We start from the raw sequence: 21627 nt of genomic DNA, 5'->3' as shown, positions 1-21627 counted from the left end.
CAGAGGATTTTAGAAGGCAGTGACTTTTTTCAAACCTGGAAACTATCATAGTGAAAGCCATACTTGTGCGTTAACTCATTCTTATTCTGATAAACTAGTTATAAGAAGGATGCAATATTTTATCACAAATATTTGATGGATGGGCTGTGCACAAATATTCAATTTAATATACTTTTATAGCCAATAGCAATCCCTACGTATGATAAAATGTCTGTGGGATCAGTGGAAAAATAATTACGTGAATATTAACTGATACTAGGAGATCTAAGATTATTCAAAGGAATGTAAAATTTGTTTGAAAAATTAGAACTCAGCAAAGGCCAAATAAACAAGATTCTTAGAAAAAGAAACGTGCACTAATGAAAAAAGCTAAGCAACCTTTTTACCGGTTTATATGTTGAAAACACACACATACATGCAGATTTTCTATAAACCTGTAGTTCAAGCCTGCCATGACTTCAAAAGTTGATGCACACCTCAAAAGGAGAAGAAATAAATTTTAAGTTTCTACTTATTCAGTTTAGGTTTGGCAGGTAAAATTGAGTCAAACAAAAAAATTTTCACAACTAATTTATCAGGTTAGCCTACCTTGAACAATCAACTTCATGTGCAAATAAGACTAGGTATGTACTGATGATGCACTAAAGAACTATCTGTAATAAGAGGGCAGGCTTTCCTTTCTTCATTTTAAAAAAATACTGAGGTTATTAACTTTCCACAAGCTTAGTGGAAAGTTAGAGTGAGAGAGACTGACAGCGACTTTGTTATTTGATTGAATATCCAGAGAAGTATAAAAGGCAAGATATGGTCTGCACAACCTTTTTACTTTAATTTCATAACCTGTTAAGCTAAGTCATATTCTTGCTTTGTGCATTATAACTTTCATGCAGGTCAAAGTAATAACATGAATTAAAATAGCAGAGCCCACTTCAATTTCAGTCCTAATTAAAAGGAGATCTTTGCTTTTCCAGTTTCCCACCCTTTAAAACTCACATATCTTGTGACCAATTCCTCATATCAATGCTTAGTTTGGGCATGAGTATTGGTAAAAAACACCATGCATTTATGAAGGCTTCAGCGAGTGTATTTAATGCAACTCAAACAATACCATTACATGTCACAATGTGACAGCTTACGTAGCAAAATTATATAATCACACAATTCCAAACAAGGAAAGTCAGGTAATTGACTAACCTGCTTCAACTTTTGAGGGCTTGAGGTAGAAAGAAATAAATATGGTAAACAATTACAATTAATACAAAGTTGAAAGTTTGAAAGCTAAGAGATATACATTACAATCATCAAATCCTATGCATTTCAGCAAAAAGGGTCAGTCACCACTATAACTTCTCCCAAACATTCATAATTACAGGAAATCACTGATTTTTTTCAATAGGTGGTACTGTACTTACAATAGTTCTACTGACACAAATGCATTTTTCGAAAGTTATCTCACAGCTTATGACTGTGCGGGTCATGTGGATGATTCCTGCTTGGGGACTGACATTTCAATTAACTCAGCAAACATCAGAGTTGCAAGCCAAGGTGTATTTACCAAGTACTCAGTTTTCAAAAGTAGTGACCTAATTGTTACAATCGAGTTCACTCCTTTTTGGGGCCATCTTCAGCTTGATCATCCTGTTGCATGTGAAAACATCAAATGTTATTCACATATTCAAATACTTGTTTGAATCAAAGTTATAACCCTTGCGAAATGGATTTTGGAATTCCTAGGAATTCCTTGGGTTATCCTAGGAATTCCTACAAAAAAAGAGGTGTGAATTTTCACGATAAATTCGGACTGAGAAGTCCCAACTATGACAACTCCGGTTCTTAAAACTTAGAAATTCCCAGAAATTCCAAGTTTATAGCTAACAGAACTTATAATTCCTATAATCCTTTTGCGTCGCCACAAGCTAAAAACGATTTTTGGCTAGACCACCCATGTGGACAGCGATCGAAAGTGTAAATTTCACAGATTTTGTCTAGGGCGCAGCGACTGCAGTAACATAGCTCACGGAATTCTATCTTGCTATAAGTTACAAGGTGCCTTCAATTAGTTCACAGAAAAAATTTGGAAACTTCAGCTGAAGTATTTTTCATACAAGCGTGTTTAGAGGAGAGCCTTCTCTTCGACCTTTACTTGCATATCAAAATTCATCAATTTGTACGAGAAAAGAATTCTCAAAATACAGGCGTTAATCGGACTAAAAAAGCATATCAATGTATAGCTTACACACCAATAAGGTCACCAATAGCCTCAAAACCACGGGTATATCTGAAGCTTTCATCTACCAACATCTTAAAACCAACGCAAATCCATGTGTTTGCTCAATTGCGCTCGTGTCAATAATCGTTTGCATAATTCTGAATCGCGACCAAGATCTCCTTTTGACCGTTCAAACTTCGTTCGTTTCTCCTCCACGTTGAGGAATGGATAATAGATGCCGAGTTGTCCTAAAACGTTGCGTAAATGCGATCGGTCGCAACGCTTGCGCGTTTGCGCGCTTGCGCGTCTTACAAAGTAAACAAAGGTGATCGGAAGGCGCGTTCTCGATAATTTTCGTTGAAATATCTGGTCATGAACTACGCATAATGTAGAGAAGATCAAAATTAAAGAATACAGTTTGGCACTCTAGTCATTACAGACATATCGTGTTGCTTAAAAGGGCACACAAACAAGTTGAACTGAAAGAATTCTTGCAGTTTCTCCCGAGATTTTGTACATGGATAATCCGCCTGGCAGTGGTCAAAAAATAAAACGTGTTTACATACAATCTTACAACGCCGGGGTGCTGGGGTGAGGTTTCTTGAGGTTGTTGTTGTGCTTGCAATAAGGGAGTTTCAGCATTGGCGTCCCGAGCTCACTTCTCGAGAAAGACGAAAGAATAATTCTTGGACACGTATGTATTTATTCATGGAGGCGTCACGCGTTGTGTTGCTCTGTGTTTGGTTACCTAAGGAACCGTTGACTTAATGCGTTACAGGGAATAGTTTGGGAAACAAAATATGGTCCATTTAGGACGCTAAATATTCCGAAATGTGAACATTTTACACTCCTTGTGTGTCCCTTGCAGTTTCTGTTCATTTCTGCCATGAGAAGGCTAGGAAATGTACAAAGTTGTACCCTAATGATTATCTGGGAACCATGTAGTAAGACATGTGGTGGTTCTGGTGTCCAAGAGCGCATACGTGTGCGTGTTGGGCTACCGCCGATCAATTCTACCATTTGTGACAGTGTGTGCCCTGAGTCAAATCTTGAAACAAGAGCTTGCAACATTCACGACTGTCCAGGTTTGCGAATTGAAGATTTATCAGTAGGAAGTCACAAATGGCTTATCAACAATCCTATTAATATGGAACGATTTTTTTTTTTTCAGTTCAGTACAATTCACTTGGTTGTTTTAAAGACAGTACTCCCCGCGCTCTCCCGTTGTTACTAAAAAACTTCCGGGGTAACATCGATTGGACTGACTCGACAAAAGTCGTTCGAGCATGCGCAGAGATCGCAAAGGAGCGTGGCCTTCCCGTGTTTGGAATCCAGTATTACACAGAATGTTGGACTGGACTGGACGCCGAAAACACGTACAATATGTACGGACCTTCCGGAAACTGTTGGAATGGAGTGGGAAAGAGGAGAGCAAATTATGTGTACAAAATATGAGTAAAAGTTCCAGTTTTTGTCGAAATGAGGGGTTAAATATTTGACATAATAATCCTTAGCAGTAGGTTGTGACACGTTATAGAATTAAATACTCCTAAATTAAGAACAAAACTGCGTTATCGTTTTATATTCCTTTGAAAACCCGCGGCTATGAAATATCCCTGAAAACAGACAACTTGTGGGGCATCCTAATATTTTCACTCTCTCCATAGTCACTAGTCATAAATAGTAGCTTATTCTTTTTTTTCTGTGATGATATAGCGGAAAGCTAATGGCGTCTTTATGCTGTCGATCCTTTATACGCTAACATTACAAGATGAGGCGGATGGAAATGGGTGAGCGAAAATGGACGCTCGCCCACAGTTTGCCTTAAAGGTTTGCAGCGCAATCGGAGCTGTATAAATAATTATGTCTAAGACTGTGGATGTTTACATTATTCGTGAACATGAAAACTCCGTACTTACTCGGACAATCCCTGAGCAAACACGACTTGGTTTGTTTACTTTGCCCAGTGTACGCTCGTCCTCCATGCTGGGGCAGAGGATTGGAACAAGATCGCCCTCTAGCCTTGGTGCCAGACCCACATGTTTTTGAGCAGGCTTCCTATGTTGACCACGATGTCTAACGACCGTTTACTCAAGAAAAGGGAGGAAAGTAACGGAATATTATAATGACTTTTTCGTTAATTTAAGATCCGAATTGTAAGACGCAAACTAACTGAGTCCAGGAACAAAGAATCCAGTTCGAGTGTTCATTTCTTGCTGCATTCACTATACGCTTTTTTGCTTACCTGATGTGCAATCAGATTAAACTCAAATAAGTCCCTCCTCCAGCAATTTCTATTGACTCGTCGGACGAATTATGCTGGAGGAGAGACCAAGTGTGATGCACAATAGGATACGACAACACTTACAGTGAGTATTTCTGCTATCGATAACGATCGACCTAACTGCAACACACATATCTCCGGCCTCACTGCAAGACTTTTAACTTGCTTTATTGTTTACTGAGTGAGTATCCAATTGACCAAATTGTTTTTGCGTCTTAATGGAACGTAAAAACGCAAAAGAAAACAAAATGTCCCTATCTTGCTTGGAAAATTTTCGGCAATAGTTATTGTATTGTCCCAAAATGGCGCCAAGAATTTCGTTTTTGTGCCAGCGATTTCACTATAGGCAATCTTGGCCGCCTCTGTTTCTAATGGAAACAAGAATCTCCTCTTATTTCGACAATTTGTCTGTTTTCAGGGATATTTCACAGTCGCGGGTTTTCATCATTTGAAGGGAATTCAATAACGTGTTACAACTTACTCCTAAGGATTATTATCCCAAATATTTAACCCTCACTTGCTCGAGCCGTCCAGAGAGTTACTGACAACACATAAACATAATATTACAAAACTACATAATACATAAAGCGTGATTTGAATTCTCGTAGAAGGTATGAGAAATTAAGTTTCTTATTATTGTTTTCCACATGAAACTTTTGAAGGAGAAAAGTGTTCTTGAACTTTTATTTCATTCGAAAACATCATAAAGCTGTTGCTATATCGTAGGTGAGACTGGAGGCTTAGTGCAAAGCTAACAATAAAAAAAACTCTCTTAATATTTAACCCTCACTTGCTCGAGCCGTCCAGGGAGTTACTGACAACACATAAACATAATATTACGAAACAATATAATACATAAAGCGTGATTTGAATTCTCGTAGAAGGTATGAGAAATTAAGTTTCTTATTATTGTTTTCCACATGAAACTTTTGAAGGAGAAAAGTGTTCTTGAACTTTTATTTCATTCGAAAACATCATAAAGCTGTTGCTACATCGTAGGTGGAGGCTTAGTGCAAAGCTAACAATAAAAAAAACTCTCCAGTATATTGTTCGTGACTTTCTTGACTGTACAGGCGATGATCGAGCAGGGAAACTATTTCAAATTTCCACAGCCTTTCTTCTCTGTTTTGCGCGTGAATGATAAAATCCGGCTAAATCAAGTCTAAAAGTCAATTTAAAACTAAATTGAAAATAGACCAATGAATAAACAAAAGAAACTTAGTTGGACTAACTTCATTTAGAGATTATCCCCCCCCCCCCTCCTCACTCTCTCCTGAGACTAAATTTCGATTTGATACCACGTCCTCTGACACAAAAATATTTGGGGAATTTTGAAAGATAAACTCTCAGTGCTGTGGCTGCAACTGCAGAAGAGACGAGTTCAAAAATTACCTAAAATTTTTTTTCTTTAAGGAGAGAGTCCTTGTCTTTTACACTAAATTCTATTTCAAAAAATCATGCGTAATGTTGAAACAGTGGATCCGCAAATGTGAACAAAAGATGCATTTCAATCAACACAAGGGATTTAACCGATTCCTTTGGAGCACTTTAGAGCTTTTACAATCCTTTTCTTTTCATCTAAAACTCGTCGAATCTCAGCTGGCCACCATGGGCTAGGAAAGTCAAGTCGAGTCGATTCTCATCTCCTGGTGGAGGGAATAATGGCTTAACAATGAGAAGGTGTGTAGTCATCCTAGTATTACATTGATAGTTATCAATAATTGATACAGTTTGTCAGTGAGGCATCTGTCAAAGACTGCGAACGCTTAAACAGTGTTAGACTCGCGCTTCTCCCCTCAAAAGTGAGATTTGCGAATCATGTCCTAATGTTATGTTGAGGATGGTAGAGCACTGTTCTTTATTTTTGTCTTCGCTTTCAATTTTTTTTCTGTGTGGAGGATGGCTTATTTGCTTTGTAGAAGGAAACCAAGGTAAAGAATTTGGTTCACTCCTTTCTTCACTTAATGCAACTTTAATTCAATATGCGACTTATTGACTGCCTGAAAAAATTCAAACTAAATTCTTATTAAGAAAGTCTCCTCTACCTTTCTAAGAGCGAAATTTTTATTTTTCCCTTCTGCTCTTCATATTTAATTTTAGTTTTGCTATTGATTTTATTTCTCAACTTTGAAATCGAGTAAGCATGGTATTTTAATTTATTATTCTTCTTCCTATTTCATAACTTTAATTCAACAAAATGCCTTGGTTTTTTTTTCGGTGTAAATGGTTCTTTTATATTCTTTTTCTTCTCGTGGTCGAACTCTTCTTTTACATCAACTTTTGCAAAACATTTCACCAACTTACGGTAAACTTAAAAGATACGCTAAACTTCTACGTCTCCTAGTTTTATTTCACTTTGTTTTCCTACGTTTTTAAGTATTTTGTCAATATGGCGCAGTTCACATAGCTTTGATCAAAAAGGAAAGGGGAGGGAGGGGGGATCGAGAACGCTAGCGTACGTTCTTTTGGGGAAGACGTTTATTTTTTGTTCCTTTCACTCCCCTTTCATTTTTTTTTCCCTAGCTTCGTTGTCATACCTTTAAATGAGGTGTAATTTATCACAAGAATATGTTTATATTCCACAAAATATCTTGTTTCTAATTAACGAAAAAATCATAAATAAGTTATAAGAGAAAAAGAAAATTTTCATACAGCATTGTTAAAAATCCAATCAAAGCACTCGTATTATTCCTCAGGACTATCTTCCCATGCAATAAACGTATTCGACAACCATAAATTGATTTAGCAAATCTCGGCAATATTCAAGATAGCGCTTTCTCTTTTAAAACGATAGCTCATTTGCGCAACATTGACGACCAATCTGCAATTAGACCGTCGCTGATTTAACGTTGAACAGAAATGTGGACGAATTGGCTAAATTCATTACGGACGTAGGGCTTATTCCAGCTGCTAAAGCGCTAGGATAAGACGTATCTCGGGGACACCAATTTGTAATACTATTTGATGCAAAAAAAGGTCCGACATGCTTCTCACCATATCTCTAACTAATCGGTTGCAGGTATTCATTGCCGAAGTCTTATGTTTGAGAAGTCAGTTGGAGGACGTGCTCTGCAACAGCATGTTTTCAAACAAATATATTTAACCATGGCAGTTGAGCCCTATAGCGACTGCAAAAATAGGTGCCTCATGGAAAACACCTGTGTGTCCGTAAACGTTGGTCCACCCGACAAGAAAGGACTCAGGGTCTGTCAACTGAGTGATTCTGATCACACTCAACATCCTGATGACCTGAAATCTCAAGAAGGATACCAGTATTGGGCTACAAAGGTGCGGATATTCGGATAGAACACAATACGATAGATTAATTTTTCCAATTCTCCTTGGTATGGTTATGCTTAGTTTTTATTAAAACAAATCCCACTAAAGATAACTTTATCCCTGCAGAATCCATGTTCAAGCAGCCCTTGTCATCATAATGCAACCTGCCTAAATGGGTTCACAGATAAGAGATACATTTGCTTGTGTCAAGCTGGTTTCAAGGGAAAAAAATGTGAAAAAAAAGGTGACCAGAAGCTGAGAATTGATCTGAAGAAATGTCAGGTTTACCTTCATGCTTGTTTGTTATCTCCTTCTATGAATCTTTTACTGTGACACGTCTCGTGGTACGCTTCATTATTATTATTATTATTTTTGTTGTTTTTTGTTTTGTTTTTTTTTGGTTTTCTCTTTGTTTTTGCTCTTTCCCACCTTCAATGTTCGCGGTTGATATCCATGTAAGAAATTTTGTATGGTGGATTAATTAATCTGTCATTTGAAAGCCAAATATACAACGTAGACGGTTAATTTATCCTTTCTTGTCTGTTTTCCTTGCCCCTTTAGGGATTGTAAATATGTTTACGTAATTAATGAAGAAGATACGAATTAAGCTTGTGTATAACTGCGAGCCTTTGAGTCATCTTTAAGAGAGCTGAAAGAAATTATGCTATAAAAAAAATATGTTGATATGAGCTTGTTTGTTTTCTCCTCAGCATTCAAAGCAATTTTTACAAATCTCAATGCCACTGGAAGATATGGTCCAACAACGCTGGGTAGTCATTACACAGGTCAGGATCATGACGGACAAGTTACATTGTCTAGCGGTATTCAACAGTGGACTGTGCCGTACACTGGTGACTACAGAATAGAAGCAGTAGGAGCAGCAGGAGGATACGATGGAGCTAATAACAACCCTCAGTATCGAGGAAGAGGAGCAAGAATGATTGGAACATTCCGTTTAAAGGAGGATGAAGTCATCCACATACTTGTAGGTCAAGAAGGAGGAATAAACAAGATGGATCTATCCTCTGGTGGTGGTGGAGGTACATTTTTGGTGAGAGGAAACAACACACCTTTGATAATAGCTGGAGGCGGAGGAGGGATAGATTCTGCACAATCAAGACATGCAGGTTGTGACGCCAGCACAAGCACAAAAGGGAATCATGGACACAAGTCATGGTCAGGGGGGAGCAGTGGGCTTGGTGCAGAGACTGCTGCTTATGGTTACTCAGGTAAGAGTATACTGTCATGATCCCTTACCCATTACCTCTTCATTAATGAATGTGTTAATGTGTGCTTCAAATTTAAATCATCGGCCCTTATCCTACAAAAGAAAAAAACAAAACACTAAGACTACATAGGATGAGGACTAGTTTATACACCCAGAGATAATATAGGAACATATAAAAATATTCTGCCTGAAGAATGGCGGCTCAATAGAAATACATCATTTAAAGGTTTGACCACGCTGATATGAGCACATTAGGGAGCACATTAGGGATTTAAAAACAAAAAAGGGTCTTGTAATTAAAACTTCAATCATCTGTTTTGTTTTTATTTTGTCTTCAGGTGGTGGTGGTGGCGGGTTTTACTCCAGTGGAAGAAGTGGAACTGATTTCAAGGGGAGCATGGGAGTGGGCGGAGAAGGTGGTAAGGGATTTCTTCGGGGAGGGGAGGGTGGGAGATCCCTGCATCACAATGTTGTTGGTGGGTTTGGTGGAGGAGGTGGAGCTCATGGATGGGCAGGAGGAGGAGGAGGAGGAGGAGGAGGAGGAGGAGGAGGAGGAGGGTACTCTGGGGGAAGCAGTGGAGATGGTTCTCGTGATACCTGTGGGGGTGGGGGTGGCTCCTACAACGATGGAAACAACCAGGACAATGAATGTTGTTATAACACGGCTGGTCATGGTCGGGTGACCATCACATTACTGTAAAAAAAAAAATACAAAGCGATGATGAGATAAGGGTTTATCTCTGTTTGATTGGCATTCTAATTGTTCTTATTTATAACCCAAAGGTAAATAGAGCTCTTAAGATACGAGATAATGAAGGAAATTTGTTTTTCAGAAATTCAGTCTCGCTCGGTAGGCTTTTGTAGGTCATGAGGTCAAGGCGAAAGATGACGCAATCGCATGGGCGAGACATCCCAACATTTAATTTTATGAGACAACTTACAATGAGAAACAAACTCCCGACGATTACATCCTCTGAAAGCTTTGGCTGTTTGTTCCTATACCTTCTCTATTTCAAATCTTTACTGACCTTCCTTTGCCTTCAGAAGATCAGCCAAGATTTGATATCCAGAAGCAATGACTGACCCCTTTCACACTAGATTACCTTAGAATCAATGTCTTTTCGAATGCAGCTTTAATTTAGAGTTTGAGCATGCTTTATCAGGTGGTGAAGACGATTTTCCATAATTTGAATTCTCTCCCGAAATAGTTAGGATGTGCACGCTGGCATGAAGAACGAAAATACAACAGAGTTGCCATGACAGCTTTGTAAATTGACGGGTTTTATTGTAAATAAATGCTAAAATTGACCAAAATTAAGAAGAAAGTATTTGACTTAACGTACAACATTTGTCAAAAGGCATTGCTGCTTCTATAAAATGTTCCTTTCCAATATTTGAATTATAAGTATTGCATGAGTTTTTTACTAAAGGGATAATATTCTCTTTGTTTCTGTAATAATAATTTGTATCACGTTTTTTGACAGTGTGTAGATAATGAATAATACACTGTGTATTTCTTAGATATACTTGTGGTAAACAGGAGGGTATGATTGCCATCAGCTTAAAAGCCTTTAAAACTTTCGCTTAAAAACCTTTGCCTTGACTTCTAAGTATTTTAGCCATCAGAAAACCAGCCAGACCACGGGCTCTTACGGTAAACTATAACATGAAATTAAAAATTATTTATTGTAAGGATCTTGAAATGAAAGATAAGGGTTTCATGAAAAGGCGGTAGTGTTAATCTGCGGCGGGATATTACTAACATTTATTATAAACACATTTTTGCTTAGTTTACAAACATAAGCTTTTTCATCACATTACCATGCAAAATTTAAGTCAAAGCTTTTTCTGCATCCTAAATGACACTGGAAACTCAAAGCAAGGCAATTAATAAAAATGTTCTCCAGTATATCGTTTGTGAATTTCTTGACTGTTTAGGCAATGATCTTTCAATGAAACTATTTCATATTTCCTTAACTTCGATAAATATGATTTACGCTCACAAAATGCGAGGATTTTTCGAGAAAAGGTAGAGATATACAGATATTAGAAAAAAAGAAGAAAAGCTAAGAAACATAACAATAATAATAATAATAAAACCAAGTGGAACAAACACAAAGCTAAAATAACAGATCTAGGTTATGGGTTGGAGGAAGGGTGTCCCTGTCACCCACCTGAGGAAAGGGTTGAAGAATTGAAAAAGAAGGAGGCTGATATTCAGCCATCTTGATCGAACAAGCGTGGTCAATAACTGATTAACTCTAAAGCAAAGAGATCATCACGTTATTTAAAGGACAGATACAAGAAAACCTTTCATCCATTGTTTAGGAATTCAAACTTATAAAGTATTTAAGTTAAGTTCCCGTACACTTTGTTTCAACATGTCTTGAAAGTTTCTTTGTTGGCTTCCTTCTAAAATCGCGGTTACCTTCTTTTTCAATTTCAATGGGCCATATAAGTACTAAATTTCGTCGCCCTCACGTTTTTTCGAGATGGTCGCATCAGTTTTTACTTCAGAACTCTATCGATGTGGTAAATTAGGATTTCCAATCTGCTGAAAATTGCATTAATTTCAAGCCCGATTCGTCAGGCCATTGCTTTTCTTCAATTACAGATGTGGATTACTTGAAGTGTTGCCATAGGAAAAATGTTTTTAAAAACCCAGACACAAGAATGTTAAAGTTATTTCATTATGGCCTGCAGCTGTTAAGGTGAAGAACCAGCCTTCAAACAAAACAAGGAAAAATATGAAAGAAAGCACCTGGAAGCGACGGTCCTTCATCCTTAGAGTTTTGCCGGAGAAGAACGTTTTTAACTCTCTTATCACGATAGTTTGGTTCTTTTAAGAACATTACTTGAAAATATTTTTAAAAAAATATTTTCAGGTAATGTGAGACAAACGGAACAACCATCAGTTATCTTCCTCTCGTATTGTTAGGTTCTTGCAGAGCCCAACGGCGAAGTTGAGTTTCTACCGTCATTCATTATTAATCAAATTTGGCGAGATAATAACTTTCTTTAGTTCCCTGTTTACTATTTTCCTTCAGCATCCTTTTAGCATGAAAATACCCGCTAGCGAGCCTCTCCTTTTGTGCCATTTTGAAAGAAAATTCCTCTGAAACAATGATCACAACGAAACAAAAAAACGGTGAAAAAGAAAATAAAACGAAAGGAAGAAAATGCAGGAAGATACTCATTATTTCTTATTACTATCACTGAATAACTTTTCTGGGGATGCGTGAATTATTAAGTCTAAGAGCCAATTTTAATAAATGTAAGTCTTAAGTATTCTATGTTGAAGGCAAAACAATTCTACACCTTTAAAAATTCCCTGAATAATAACAAAAAAAAAACTTCAAAAGACAAACTGGTTTTGTGATTTCCCATTCATTTAGCATGTTAGCATGTATGAGTAAACTATCATTTTAGAATCATTAATCAGTCCAAAACTAGGAAGTTCCGAGAAACGTCACGCAGCGTGAACCCATTTGCCAAAAATATTCTTTTTGGGAACTTTTCTCACATTATTAATCACCAAGGGAATAAAGATATTAATATGTCGGTCAAACGAAGTTACAAACCAGCCCTCCACAAAGACTATTTTACCACTTCCGTTCCGTAACCAGAAAATAAAAACTAGCCAATCGCAACGAAGCTGTCAGTAGTAGCTTCATTTTGATTGGCTAATGTCTTTTTCCAGTTGCGGAACGGAAATGGTAAAATAATCATTGGGGAGGGCTGGTTTGAGCCGTCTTTTTTAAGTAGCCCATGTCACCAACCGTTAGTGCAAATGTTGTTTAACTGTTTACACCCCATGAGTGACAAAGGTAGAAATTTTCCTTACAATAACAAGTAGAATATCAAGCATAGAAATCATAAGAATAAAGAAAAATATCAATTCGGGATTATTAGTTGATCCAATACCAAATTCTCCCAATCGACATGATAAGAATTGTATGGCAGACAGTAAGGAGAATTACTAAAGAGATCTTGGGAGTGAAAGGGTTAATCCTTATGATAAGGTCATTTGGAAAGATAGCATTACGTATGGACCAATCATCACAAGGACAACTTTGGACGATGAGAAACAAGTTCTGGACGAGTACATGAGTATTGATTACTGCCTGATCATTAACATCACTACGCTGACCTAATTTGCCGATCTTAAGAGAAGATCAGTAAAGATTTTGAATCCAAAGAGTAAGGATGCTTCTCATAGGAGCAGTAAAAAACCTTTATGCCTTTTCGAGTGAGCTAAGGAGTTAATTCCACGGACTACTAGTCAAAATTTAAATTCTTTTCGAGCCTTTGGGTGAGGAAAATAATTAGAAGTTACAAAGCGGTAAGACAACAAAAAAAAACCGAAAAAGTTGCTACAACAGCTTTCTCGATTTGTATGTTGAAATTGTACAGAAAAGTTAAAGTTTCAGACCAAAATTAGGTACAACGTTTCTGTTAGTATTTGTTTAAATCATGGCCATTAAAAATTCCTCAAACATTGCTGGTACATTCGCAGCTTCATTTTTCACGAATCGTTGTGTACAGTGCAATCGGACAGTCGGCTTCAATCGGAGACCTGCAGTCGGACAGTTGAAACAGCCAATCATTTTAAGTCCACTCAGCTAATCCACCGATCAAAGAAGTGAAAAAATAACCATAGCAACAACCACTTATCCAAAGAAAAACTGGGGAATTTCTAAAATGGAGGAATTTTTAACTAAAGACATTATCTCCACTGGAGATATTTGTTCTAGGTGTATTTCTTTCTTTCGGAAATTGAAATGGTTATGATTAATTGATAACAGGACTTCTTGTCGTTCAATTCTGTCTGTAATCATATCGAGATTTTGTCAATCACTCCTATGATTACAGATCGAATTGGACTCCACTCGGTCCTATTACCACTATTAATATTACCTATGGAAAGTGAAATTGTCCTTTTGTCGGGTGAATAATACATATTGCACAGAGTATGATTTAAGTGATATATTTACATTTACATATAGTTCTAGATAACTGCGTAACCTTCGTTTGGTTTTCTAACATACCTTTTACAAGAATTTATATCACGCATTTTGGTAGAGCGCGCTGGATAAGAAAAGTACACTAACCATGTATTTCGTAGATACACTTTTGATAAACAAACGGATATCGAAGCCTTCGGCTAAAAAGTTGTTTGTTTGACCTAGAAAGAGAAAAACTGCTCCATGACATGAGGTTCAATCGAGCGTGTGAAAAAGGATGATTGAATCTCTGTTTCACTCGAACTGAAGAAGCTTGATGTTAATTTACCTTACCTAACTCTAACATTACCTTAAGTAAGACTTAGCTGTAAATGTGACACAGGGTAAGTTTTAACGTAGCATCTCCGCATAAAACTTTTGAAGGATAAAAGTGTTCTTGAAGTTTTATTTCATTCGAAAACATCAGAAAGCTGTTACTACATCGTAGGTGAGACTGGAAGCTTGGTGCAAAGCTATCAATAAAGAAAACTCTCCAATATATTATTTGTGACTCTCTTGACTGTGCAAGCGATGATCGCACGGGGAAACTATTTCAAATTTCCACAACCTTCCCTTTCTGTTTGCGCTTGAATGAACAAATCCGGCTAAATAAAGTCTAAAAATCAATTCAAAACTAAAAAAAGGAAGAACCAACAAATAAATAACAACATCAAAATTGAGTGAAGGTTTACAATAGCTATACAGTATTTTCATAGCAAAGAAGTTGTTTCTTTACAATTTTTTTTATCCACTGATGGCCTGTCGTGAATAAACAGCTTAGTGATTCCCAAGGCTGTGAAATGTTATGTTTATGTGTTGTCAAATTAACGTATACACAGGTTAAGTCAATATTTTGACTTCCCGACGCAAATGAATGTCTTAGCGTTTCGTTCTTTGCGAAATTTCGCATTGATCTGTTTTAACCGTGATGAAAAGTCTCATGTCACAATGTCTCTTCGGTAACTGATTGCAGTGATTCGGTAAATTCAAATTATAGGTGTGCTTCAACAAGCGGTGCTCAAAAAGTCATTGTATCTCAGCTGGCCGCTGTGGGCTTAGAAGGTCAAGTCGAATCTATTCTCATCTCCTGGGTGGAGGGAATAATGGCCTAACAATGAGAAGGTGTATATGTCAGTTGAGTATCGCATTGATAGTTATAAATAATTGATACAGTTTCTCAGTGATGAATCTGTCAAAGACTTTGGGAACGCCTAAACAGTTCTAAACTCCCACTTCTCCAGTCGAAAGTGAGATTTGAGAGTCATGTCCTAGTGTTATGTTGAGGATGGAAGAGCACTATTCTTTATTTTTGTCTTCGCTTTTAAATTTTTTGCTGTGGGGAGGATGGCTTCTATGCTTTACAGAAGGAAACCAAGGTAGAGAATTTGATTCACTCTTCTCTTCACTTAATACAACTTTAATTAAATATGCGAGTTATTAACTGCCTGAGAAAAGTCAATTTAAATTCTTGTTAAGAAAATCCCCTTACCTTTCTAAGAGCGAAATTTTCATTTTGTCCTTCTACTCTTCATATTTAACCTAATTTTGCTATGGATTTCATTTCTCAACTTTGAAATCGAATAAGCATGATATTTTAATTCAATATTCTTCTTCTTATTTCATAGCTTTAATTCGACAAAATGCTTATGCTTTTTTTCCGGTGTAAATGGTTTCTTTTGTCCTCGATGTTTTTCATCCGGTGGTGGAATTTTTTTTACGTCAACTTTGCAATACATTTCACCAACTTGCGGTAAACTTATAAGATACGCCACACTTCTACGTCTCTTAGTTTTATTTCACTTTGTTTTCCCAGCTATACAGTATTTTGTCAATATGACGCACTTCACATACTTTCAATCAAAATGGAAGAGGGGGAGGGAGGGAAGGGGGATTGAGTACGCTATCGTACGTTCTTTTGGGGGAAAACGCTTATATTTTGTTCCTTTCACTCTTTTACTCTAGCTTTGTTGTCATATCACTAAATAAGAATAGGTTTATATTCCACAAAATATCTTGTTTCTAATTAAAGAAAAGATCATGAATAAGATATTAGAGAAAAAGGAAATTTTCATGCAGTATTGTTTAAAATCAAGCATGTAGAAATAATAAATTTCATTCCTAAAACACTCCGAATAAAAGCTGATTTTTTTTTGGTCACAATTGTATAATGTGATCGATCTAAAGGAAACGCGAGAATTTATACAGAACTGTATTTTACTCACTTTGAAAAATACTTTGAGAGGTGAAGTTGTAACGTTTCGAATAAGATTATTGTACAGAGTTACTCGTACCATAGACCCCTTTAGTCCCTCTGTCCCTCAGAATCATCCAGTAAAAATACAGCCGTGTGATGTAAAATTTTATCACAGTTCTAGATCTTAATTTTGTTTTAACTTTGCGAGGTAAGTAGCTTTCCTTACGAAATCTCGTATGATGAAAAGTCAGCCAAAAGCCTTGAATGCTAATTTCTTACCAACCGAGCGAGGGGGCCGTACTGGGGAATATTGGCCTAAGGTCACAGCGCTCGGTCCGTACAGAAGCAACCGAGGGTCAATAATCCCCTGGACGGTTCGAGCAAGTGAGGTAGGTAAGTAGCCTGAACGTTTTTTGATTTTTCCCTGTTTCGTATTCAAAAATACACGGCTCATGGCTGTGTCCTTAGAGAGAAGACCTTACGGCAGAGGAGAATCATTAATAACCGCTCAGAGCCCTCGGATTTTTCTTTCAAGACTGTCTTATTCGTATTTGGTAACCATAAATTTCTGTAACTAATCTCGGCAATATTTGAACTGGCGCTTTCTCTTTTATGACGCACAGCATTGCGCAGCATTGACGACTAACCTGCGATTAGACCGTCGCTGATTTAACGTTGAACAGAAATGTGAACGAAGTGGCTAAATTCTCAACAGACGTAGAGCTTATTCCAGCTGCTAAAGCACCAGTAAAAGAAAAAAATTATCTCGGGGACACGAATTTGTAATACTATTTGACGCAAAAAATGTCCAACATGCTTGTCACCATATCTCTAACCAATCAGTTGCAGGTATTCTTTGTCGAAGTCTTATGTTCGAGAAGCCAGTTGGAGAACATGCTCTGCAACAGCACGTTTTCAAACAAATATATTTAACCACGGGAATTGAGCCCTATAGCGACTGCAAAAATAGGTGCCTCATGGAAAATACCTGTGTGTCCATGAACGTCGGTCCACCCAGCAAGAATGGACTCAGGGTCTGTCAACTAAGTGATTCTGATCACATTCAACATCCAGATGACCTGAAACCCCGAGAAGGATACCAGTATTGGGCTACAAAGGTGCAGATATTTGGATAGAACACAATACGATAGATTCATTTTTCAATTCTCCTTGGTATGGTTATGCTGAGTTTTTCTTAAAAAAAAAATCCCACTAAAGATAACTTTATCCCTGCAGAATCCATGTTCAAGCAGCCCTTGTCTTCATAATGCAACCTGTCTAAATGGGTTCACAGATGAGAGATACATTTGCTTGTGTCCAGTTGGTTTCAAGGGAAAAAAATGTGAAAGAAAAGGTGACCAGAAACTGAGAATTTCTGTAAATAAATGTCAGGTTTACCTTAATGCTTGCGAGTCATCTCCTCCCGTTAATCTTTTACTCTGACACGTCTAGTGATACGCTTCATTATTATTATTATTATTGTTATTATTATTATTATTGCTTATTAATTTTTTTTGGTTGTTCCCACCTTCAATGTTCGCGGTTGATATCCGTTTAAGAAATTTTGCATGGTTTTGTATTGATTAATCTCTCATTTGAAGGCTAAATATATAATGTAGACGATTAATTTTTTCATGCCCCTTTAGAGCTTGTAAAAAAGTTACGTAACTTGCAAGTACTCGAAAGCACGACTTATTTTAAAATTATTAAAGAAGATACGATTTAAGGTTTTGTATCATGGCATCAATAAACAGCGAGCCTTTGTGTCATCTTTAAGAGAGCTGTAAGAAATGGTGCCTTAAAAAATATGTTGATATGAGCTTGTTTGTTTTCCCCTCAGCGTTTAAAGTAATTTTTACAAATCTCAATGCCACTGGAAGATATGGTCCAACAACGCTGGGCAGTCACTACACAGGTCAGGATCATGACGGACAAGTTACACTGTCCAACGGTATTCAACAATGGACTGTGCCGTACACTGATGACTACAAAATAAAAGCGATTGGAGCAGCAGGAGGGTACGATTCATACCCTAACAGCCGTCAATACCGTGGAAGAGGAGCAAGAATAGTTGGAGAATTCCGTTTAAACGAGGGTGAAGTTATCCAGATACTTGTTGGTCAAGAAGGAGAAATAAACAAGAGGAATGAATCATCTGGAGGTGGTGGAGGTACATTTGTAGTGAGAGGAGCCGACACGCCTTTGATAATAGCTGGAGGTGGAGGAGGGATAGATTCTGCACAGTCAAGACATGCAGGATGTGACGCCAGCGCAAACACAACAGGGAATCTAGGATACGATTCATGGTCAGGGGGGAGCAATGGGCATGGTGCGCAGACTGCTGATGATGGTAACTCAGGTAAGATAATACTGTGATGATCCCTTACCCATCAGCTCCTCATTAATGAATGTGTTAATGTATGCTTCACATGTAAATCATCGGCCCTAATCCTACATAAAACAAAATAAACAAAAAACAACAACAACAACAACAAAAACAACAAAAACAACAAAAAACCCTAAGACTTCCAAGGAAGAGGACCAGTCTATATATCTGGGCATATAAAAGATAGATATCAAAATCTTAAACTAAATGGATGGCGGCTCGATAGAATTATTGTACACGCTGATATGGGTACATTAGGGATATAATTAAAAAAGGGCGTTTTGTTTACTAAAGCTTTACTCATCATTTTGTTGTTTTATTTGTTCTCAGGTGGCGGTGGTGGCGGGTTTTACTCCAGTGGAAGAAACGGAGAGAATTTCAATGGAACCAAGGGAGAGGGCGGAGAAGGCGGTAAGGGATTTCTTCAGGGAGGGGAGGGTGGGAGATCACTGCATCACAACGTTGTTGGTGGGTTTGGTGGAGGAGGTGGAGCTCATGGATGGGCAGGAGGAGGAGGAGGAGGAGGGTACTCTGGGGGAAGTAGTGGAAGTGGTAGTCATGATAGCTGTGGGGGAGGGGGTGGCTCTTACAACGATGGAAAGAAACAGCAGAATGAATGTTGTTATAACAGGGCTGGTCATGGTAAGGTGATTATCACGTTGCCGTAAAAAAAAAAAATTGACTACGTGTTATCATACAAAGTGATTATGAGGTAAGGGTTCATCTCTGTTTGACTGGCATTCTAATTGTTCTTGTTTATAGCCCAAAGGTAAATAGAGCTCTTAGGATATGAAATAATGTAGAAAATTTGTTTTTCAGAAATAGTCCCGCTCGGTATACTTTTTCACTAAGGTCACGTAGAAAGATGACGTAGTCGCATGGACGAGACATCCCAAAGTGTAATTTTACGGAGCAATTGCAATGAGAAACAAATTGCTGACGATTATATCTTCTGAAAGCTTTGGCTGTTTGTTCATACACCGTCTTTATTTCAAAACTTTACTGACCTTCCTCTGCTGATCCTCAAGAAGATTAGTAAAGATTTGAGTTTCAGCAGTAATGACTGACCCTGTCACACTGGATTAGTTTGGTTTTTCGAACGCAGCTCTGATTTAAAGTGTGAGCATGGGTTATCAGATGGTGAAAACAATTTTCAAAATTTGAATTGTCTCCCGAAACAAGTCGAATTTGCACGCTGGTATAAAGACTGGAAAACCAACAAAATTGCCAAGACAGCTTCGTAAATTGACGGGTGTAATTGTCAATAAATGCTAAAGTTTCGGACCAAAAGTAGGTAGAAAGTATTTGATTGAAGAGCATTTGTTAAAAAGCATTGCTAGTTCTATAAAATGTTCCTCTTCGATGTTTGAGTTATACGTATTGCATAAGTTTTTCTCTCTGTTTCTATGATAATAATTTAACGTTAATTTCTATAATAATAATAATGATGATGATGGTAATAATTTCTCTCTGTTTGTACAATAATAATTTGTATCACACCCTTTGACAGAGTGTTTTAGGTAAAGAATGTGTGTTTGTTAGATATACTAAGATAAACACGAAGATATCTCTACCAATAGCCTAGAAGCCTTTAAAACTTTCGCTTAAAAACCTTTTCCTTGACTTCTCAGTATTTTAGCCTTCAGCGAACCAGCTAGACCACGGCCTCTTATAGTAAGCTATTAACACTTGATAATTAAAATAATTTATTGTAAGGATTTGAAATAGAAGATAAGTGTCAAACGGTTTCATGAAAAGGCGGCAATGTCGATTTGTAGTGGGATATTACTTACATTTATTATAAACACAAGCTTGCTTAGTTTACAAAGTTTTAACATCACATTATTAACTTAAATTCAAAAGTTTTGCTGCATCGTAGATGACACTGGAAACTTAGAGCAAAGCAATTAATAAAAATGTTCTCCAGTATATCGTTTGTGACTTTCTTCACTGTTTAGGCAATGATCTTTCAATGAAACTATTTTATATTTCCTTAACTTCGATATGATTTACGCTCACAAAATGCGAGGATTTTTGAGAAAAGGAAGAGGTATACAAATATTAGAAAATATGCCGATGATAATAATGATAAAAACGAAGTAAAAGAAACACAAAGCTAAAATAACAAATCCAAGTTGGGGGGTGGAGGAAGGGGCTAAAGAATTAAAAAAAAACGTGGCTGACATTCAGCTATCTTGATCGAACAAGCTTGGTTAATAAAGGATTAACTATACAGCGAAAAAGATCATCGCTTCATTTAAAGACCAGAAACGAGAGCCTTTTATCAAGGAATCCAAAACTAGTGCAGGTGTCTTTTGACAATTGAAACTTCTGAGGAAAATTTCTCTACAAAGCCTTGGGGAAAATTTATTTATCTCCTCGTATTTGTAAAGGTAGACATTTCACAACAAAGTGTGGATCTTGATAATTCCATCTTAAACTTTTCTTCACTGGATACTGAATAATGCAGAAGATATTTCCATGGTATGAATCGCTCACGGACCTGCCGAACTTTACGCAAGTGCCTTTTTAAGCCTCACTCGCGGTAAATCATGCATGAGATTAATTAAGGGTGGCTAAGTACACGAAATACCACATGAGAGGCATAATAAAACAATAAGGCTCTTATTTACGTTTGGCAATTATCTTCATTTTTCTTTCATTTATTAAATTTGTTTTGACAACTTTCGGACCTACTTTATTCTTTTTAGCTTGCTCTTCTGTGGAAGTCGCAGAAAGCAAAGCCAATGTTAAGGACACTTTTATTATCTACACACTTTTTCTTTCCTTCATTATTTTCTTAGGGAGTGAAGGGAGGGGGAATAAGCAATAAAGCAAAAACACAAATTTTCTCACTCACATAAAAAATGGTTTAGTTAAAGTTAAAGGCATTGACGCAGAAAGAACATTGAAGGTGGCTGTGTTGTTCATTGATCAACACTGGTAAATGTTTTCCTCTATACCAATCACCTGGATTTTCTATCAACTCTTTTAGCCCTTTTTTTAAAGAAACTTTTCATCCTTTATAAGATGATTGAGGAGAA

The 21627-nt window shown here is 37.2% G+C and overlaps 3 protein-coding genes across 6 annotated transcripts in view; all 3 read left to right on the top strand.

Moving 5' to 3' along the window:
- Positions 1 to 10878, top strand: part of LOC113664680 (uncharacterized) — a 40472-nt gene extending 29594 nt beyond the window's left edge. Inside the window, exons 3-6 of one of the 3 annotated variants that reach the window (XM_089204745.1) lie at positions 7513 to 7781; positions 7899 to 8016; positions 8483 to 9001; positions 9339 to 10878. In XM_089204745.1, the coding sequence (XP_089060871.1) occupies positions 7513 to 7781; positions 7899 to 8016; positions 8483 to 9001; positions 9339 to 9700 (1268 nt within the window). In that variant the 3' untranslated portion in view covers positions 9701 to 10878. Of the gene's footprint in view, positions 1 to 7512; positions 7782 to 7898; positions 8017 to 8467; positions 9002 to 9338 lie in introns of those variants that run through there. The other 2 variants (XM_089205247.1, XM_089204250.1) reach the window with 2 other exon arrangements.
- LOC149051837 (uncharacterized) lies at positions 3132 to 5514 on the top strand. Its single transcript, XM_089200058.1, has 2 exons — positions 3132 to 3294; positions 3381 to 5514. Exons 1-2 carry the CDS (start codon positions 3132 to 3134, stop codon positions 3662 to 3664), a joined length of 447 nt encoding a protein of 148 aa, XP_089056184.1. The 3' UTR covers positions 3665 to 5514.
- Positions 10879 to 15221: 4343 nt separating the features above from the next.
- Positions 15222 to 20504, top strand: LOC113664679 (uncharacterized). Of its 2 annotated transcripts, none has more exons than XM_027180307.2 (5): positions 15222 to 15379; positions 17047 to 17315; positions 17434 to 17551; positions 18038 to 18556; positions 18914 to 20504. In XM_027180307.2, exons 1-5 carry the CDS (start codon positions 15280 to 15282, stop codon positions 19249 to 19251), a joined length of 1344 nt encoding a protein of 447 aa, XP_027036108.2. In that variant the 5' UTR covers positions 15222 to 15279; the 3' UTR covers positions 19252 to 20504. The 2 variants fall into 2 exon arrangements, with proteins under 2 accessions (XP_027036108.2, XP_089051664.1); XM_089195538.1 differs by having other exon boundaries at positions 17041 to 17315.
- The last annotated feature ends 1123 nt before the right edge of the window (positions 20505 to 21627 follow it).

The sequence above is a fragment of the Pocillopora damicornis genome, chromosome 1, assembly GCF_964200805.1.
Source record: "Pocillopora damicornis chromosome 1, jaPocDami1.2, whole genome shotgun sequence".
NCBI classification, from domain to species: Eukaryota; Metazoa; Cnidaria; class Anthozoa; order Scleractinia; family Pocilloporidae; genus Pocillopora; species Pocillopora damicornis.
The sequence above is the reverse complement of the archived record's forward strand: the minus strand, read 5'-3'. Positions and strand labels throughout refer to the sequence as shown.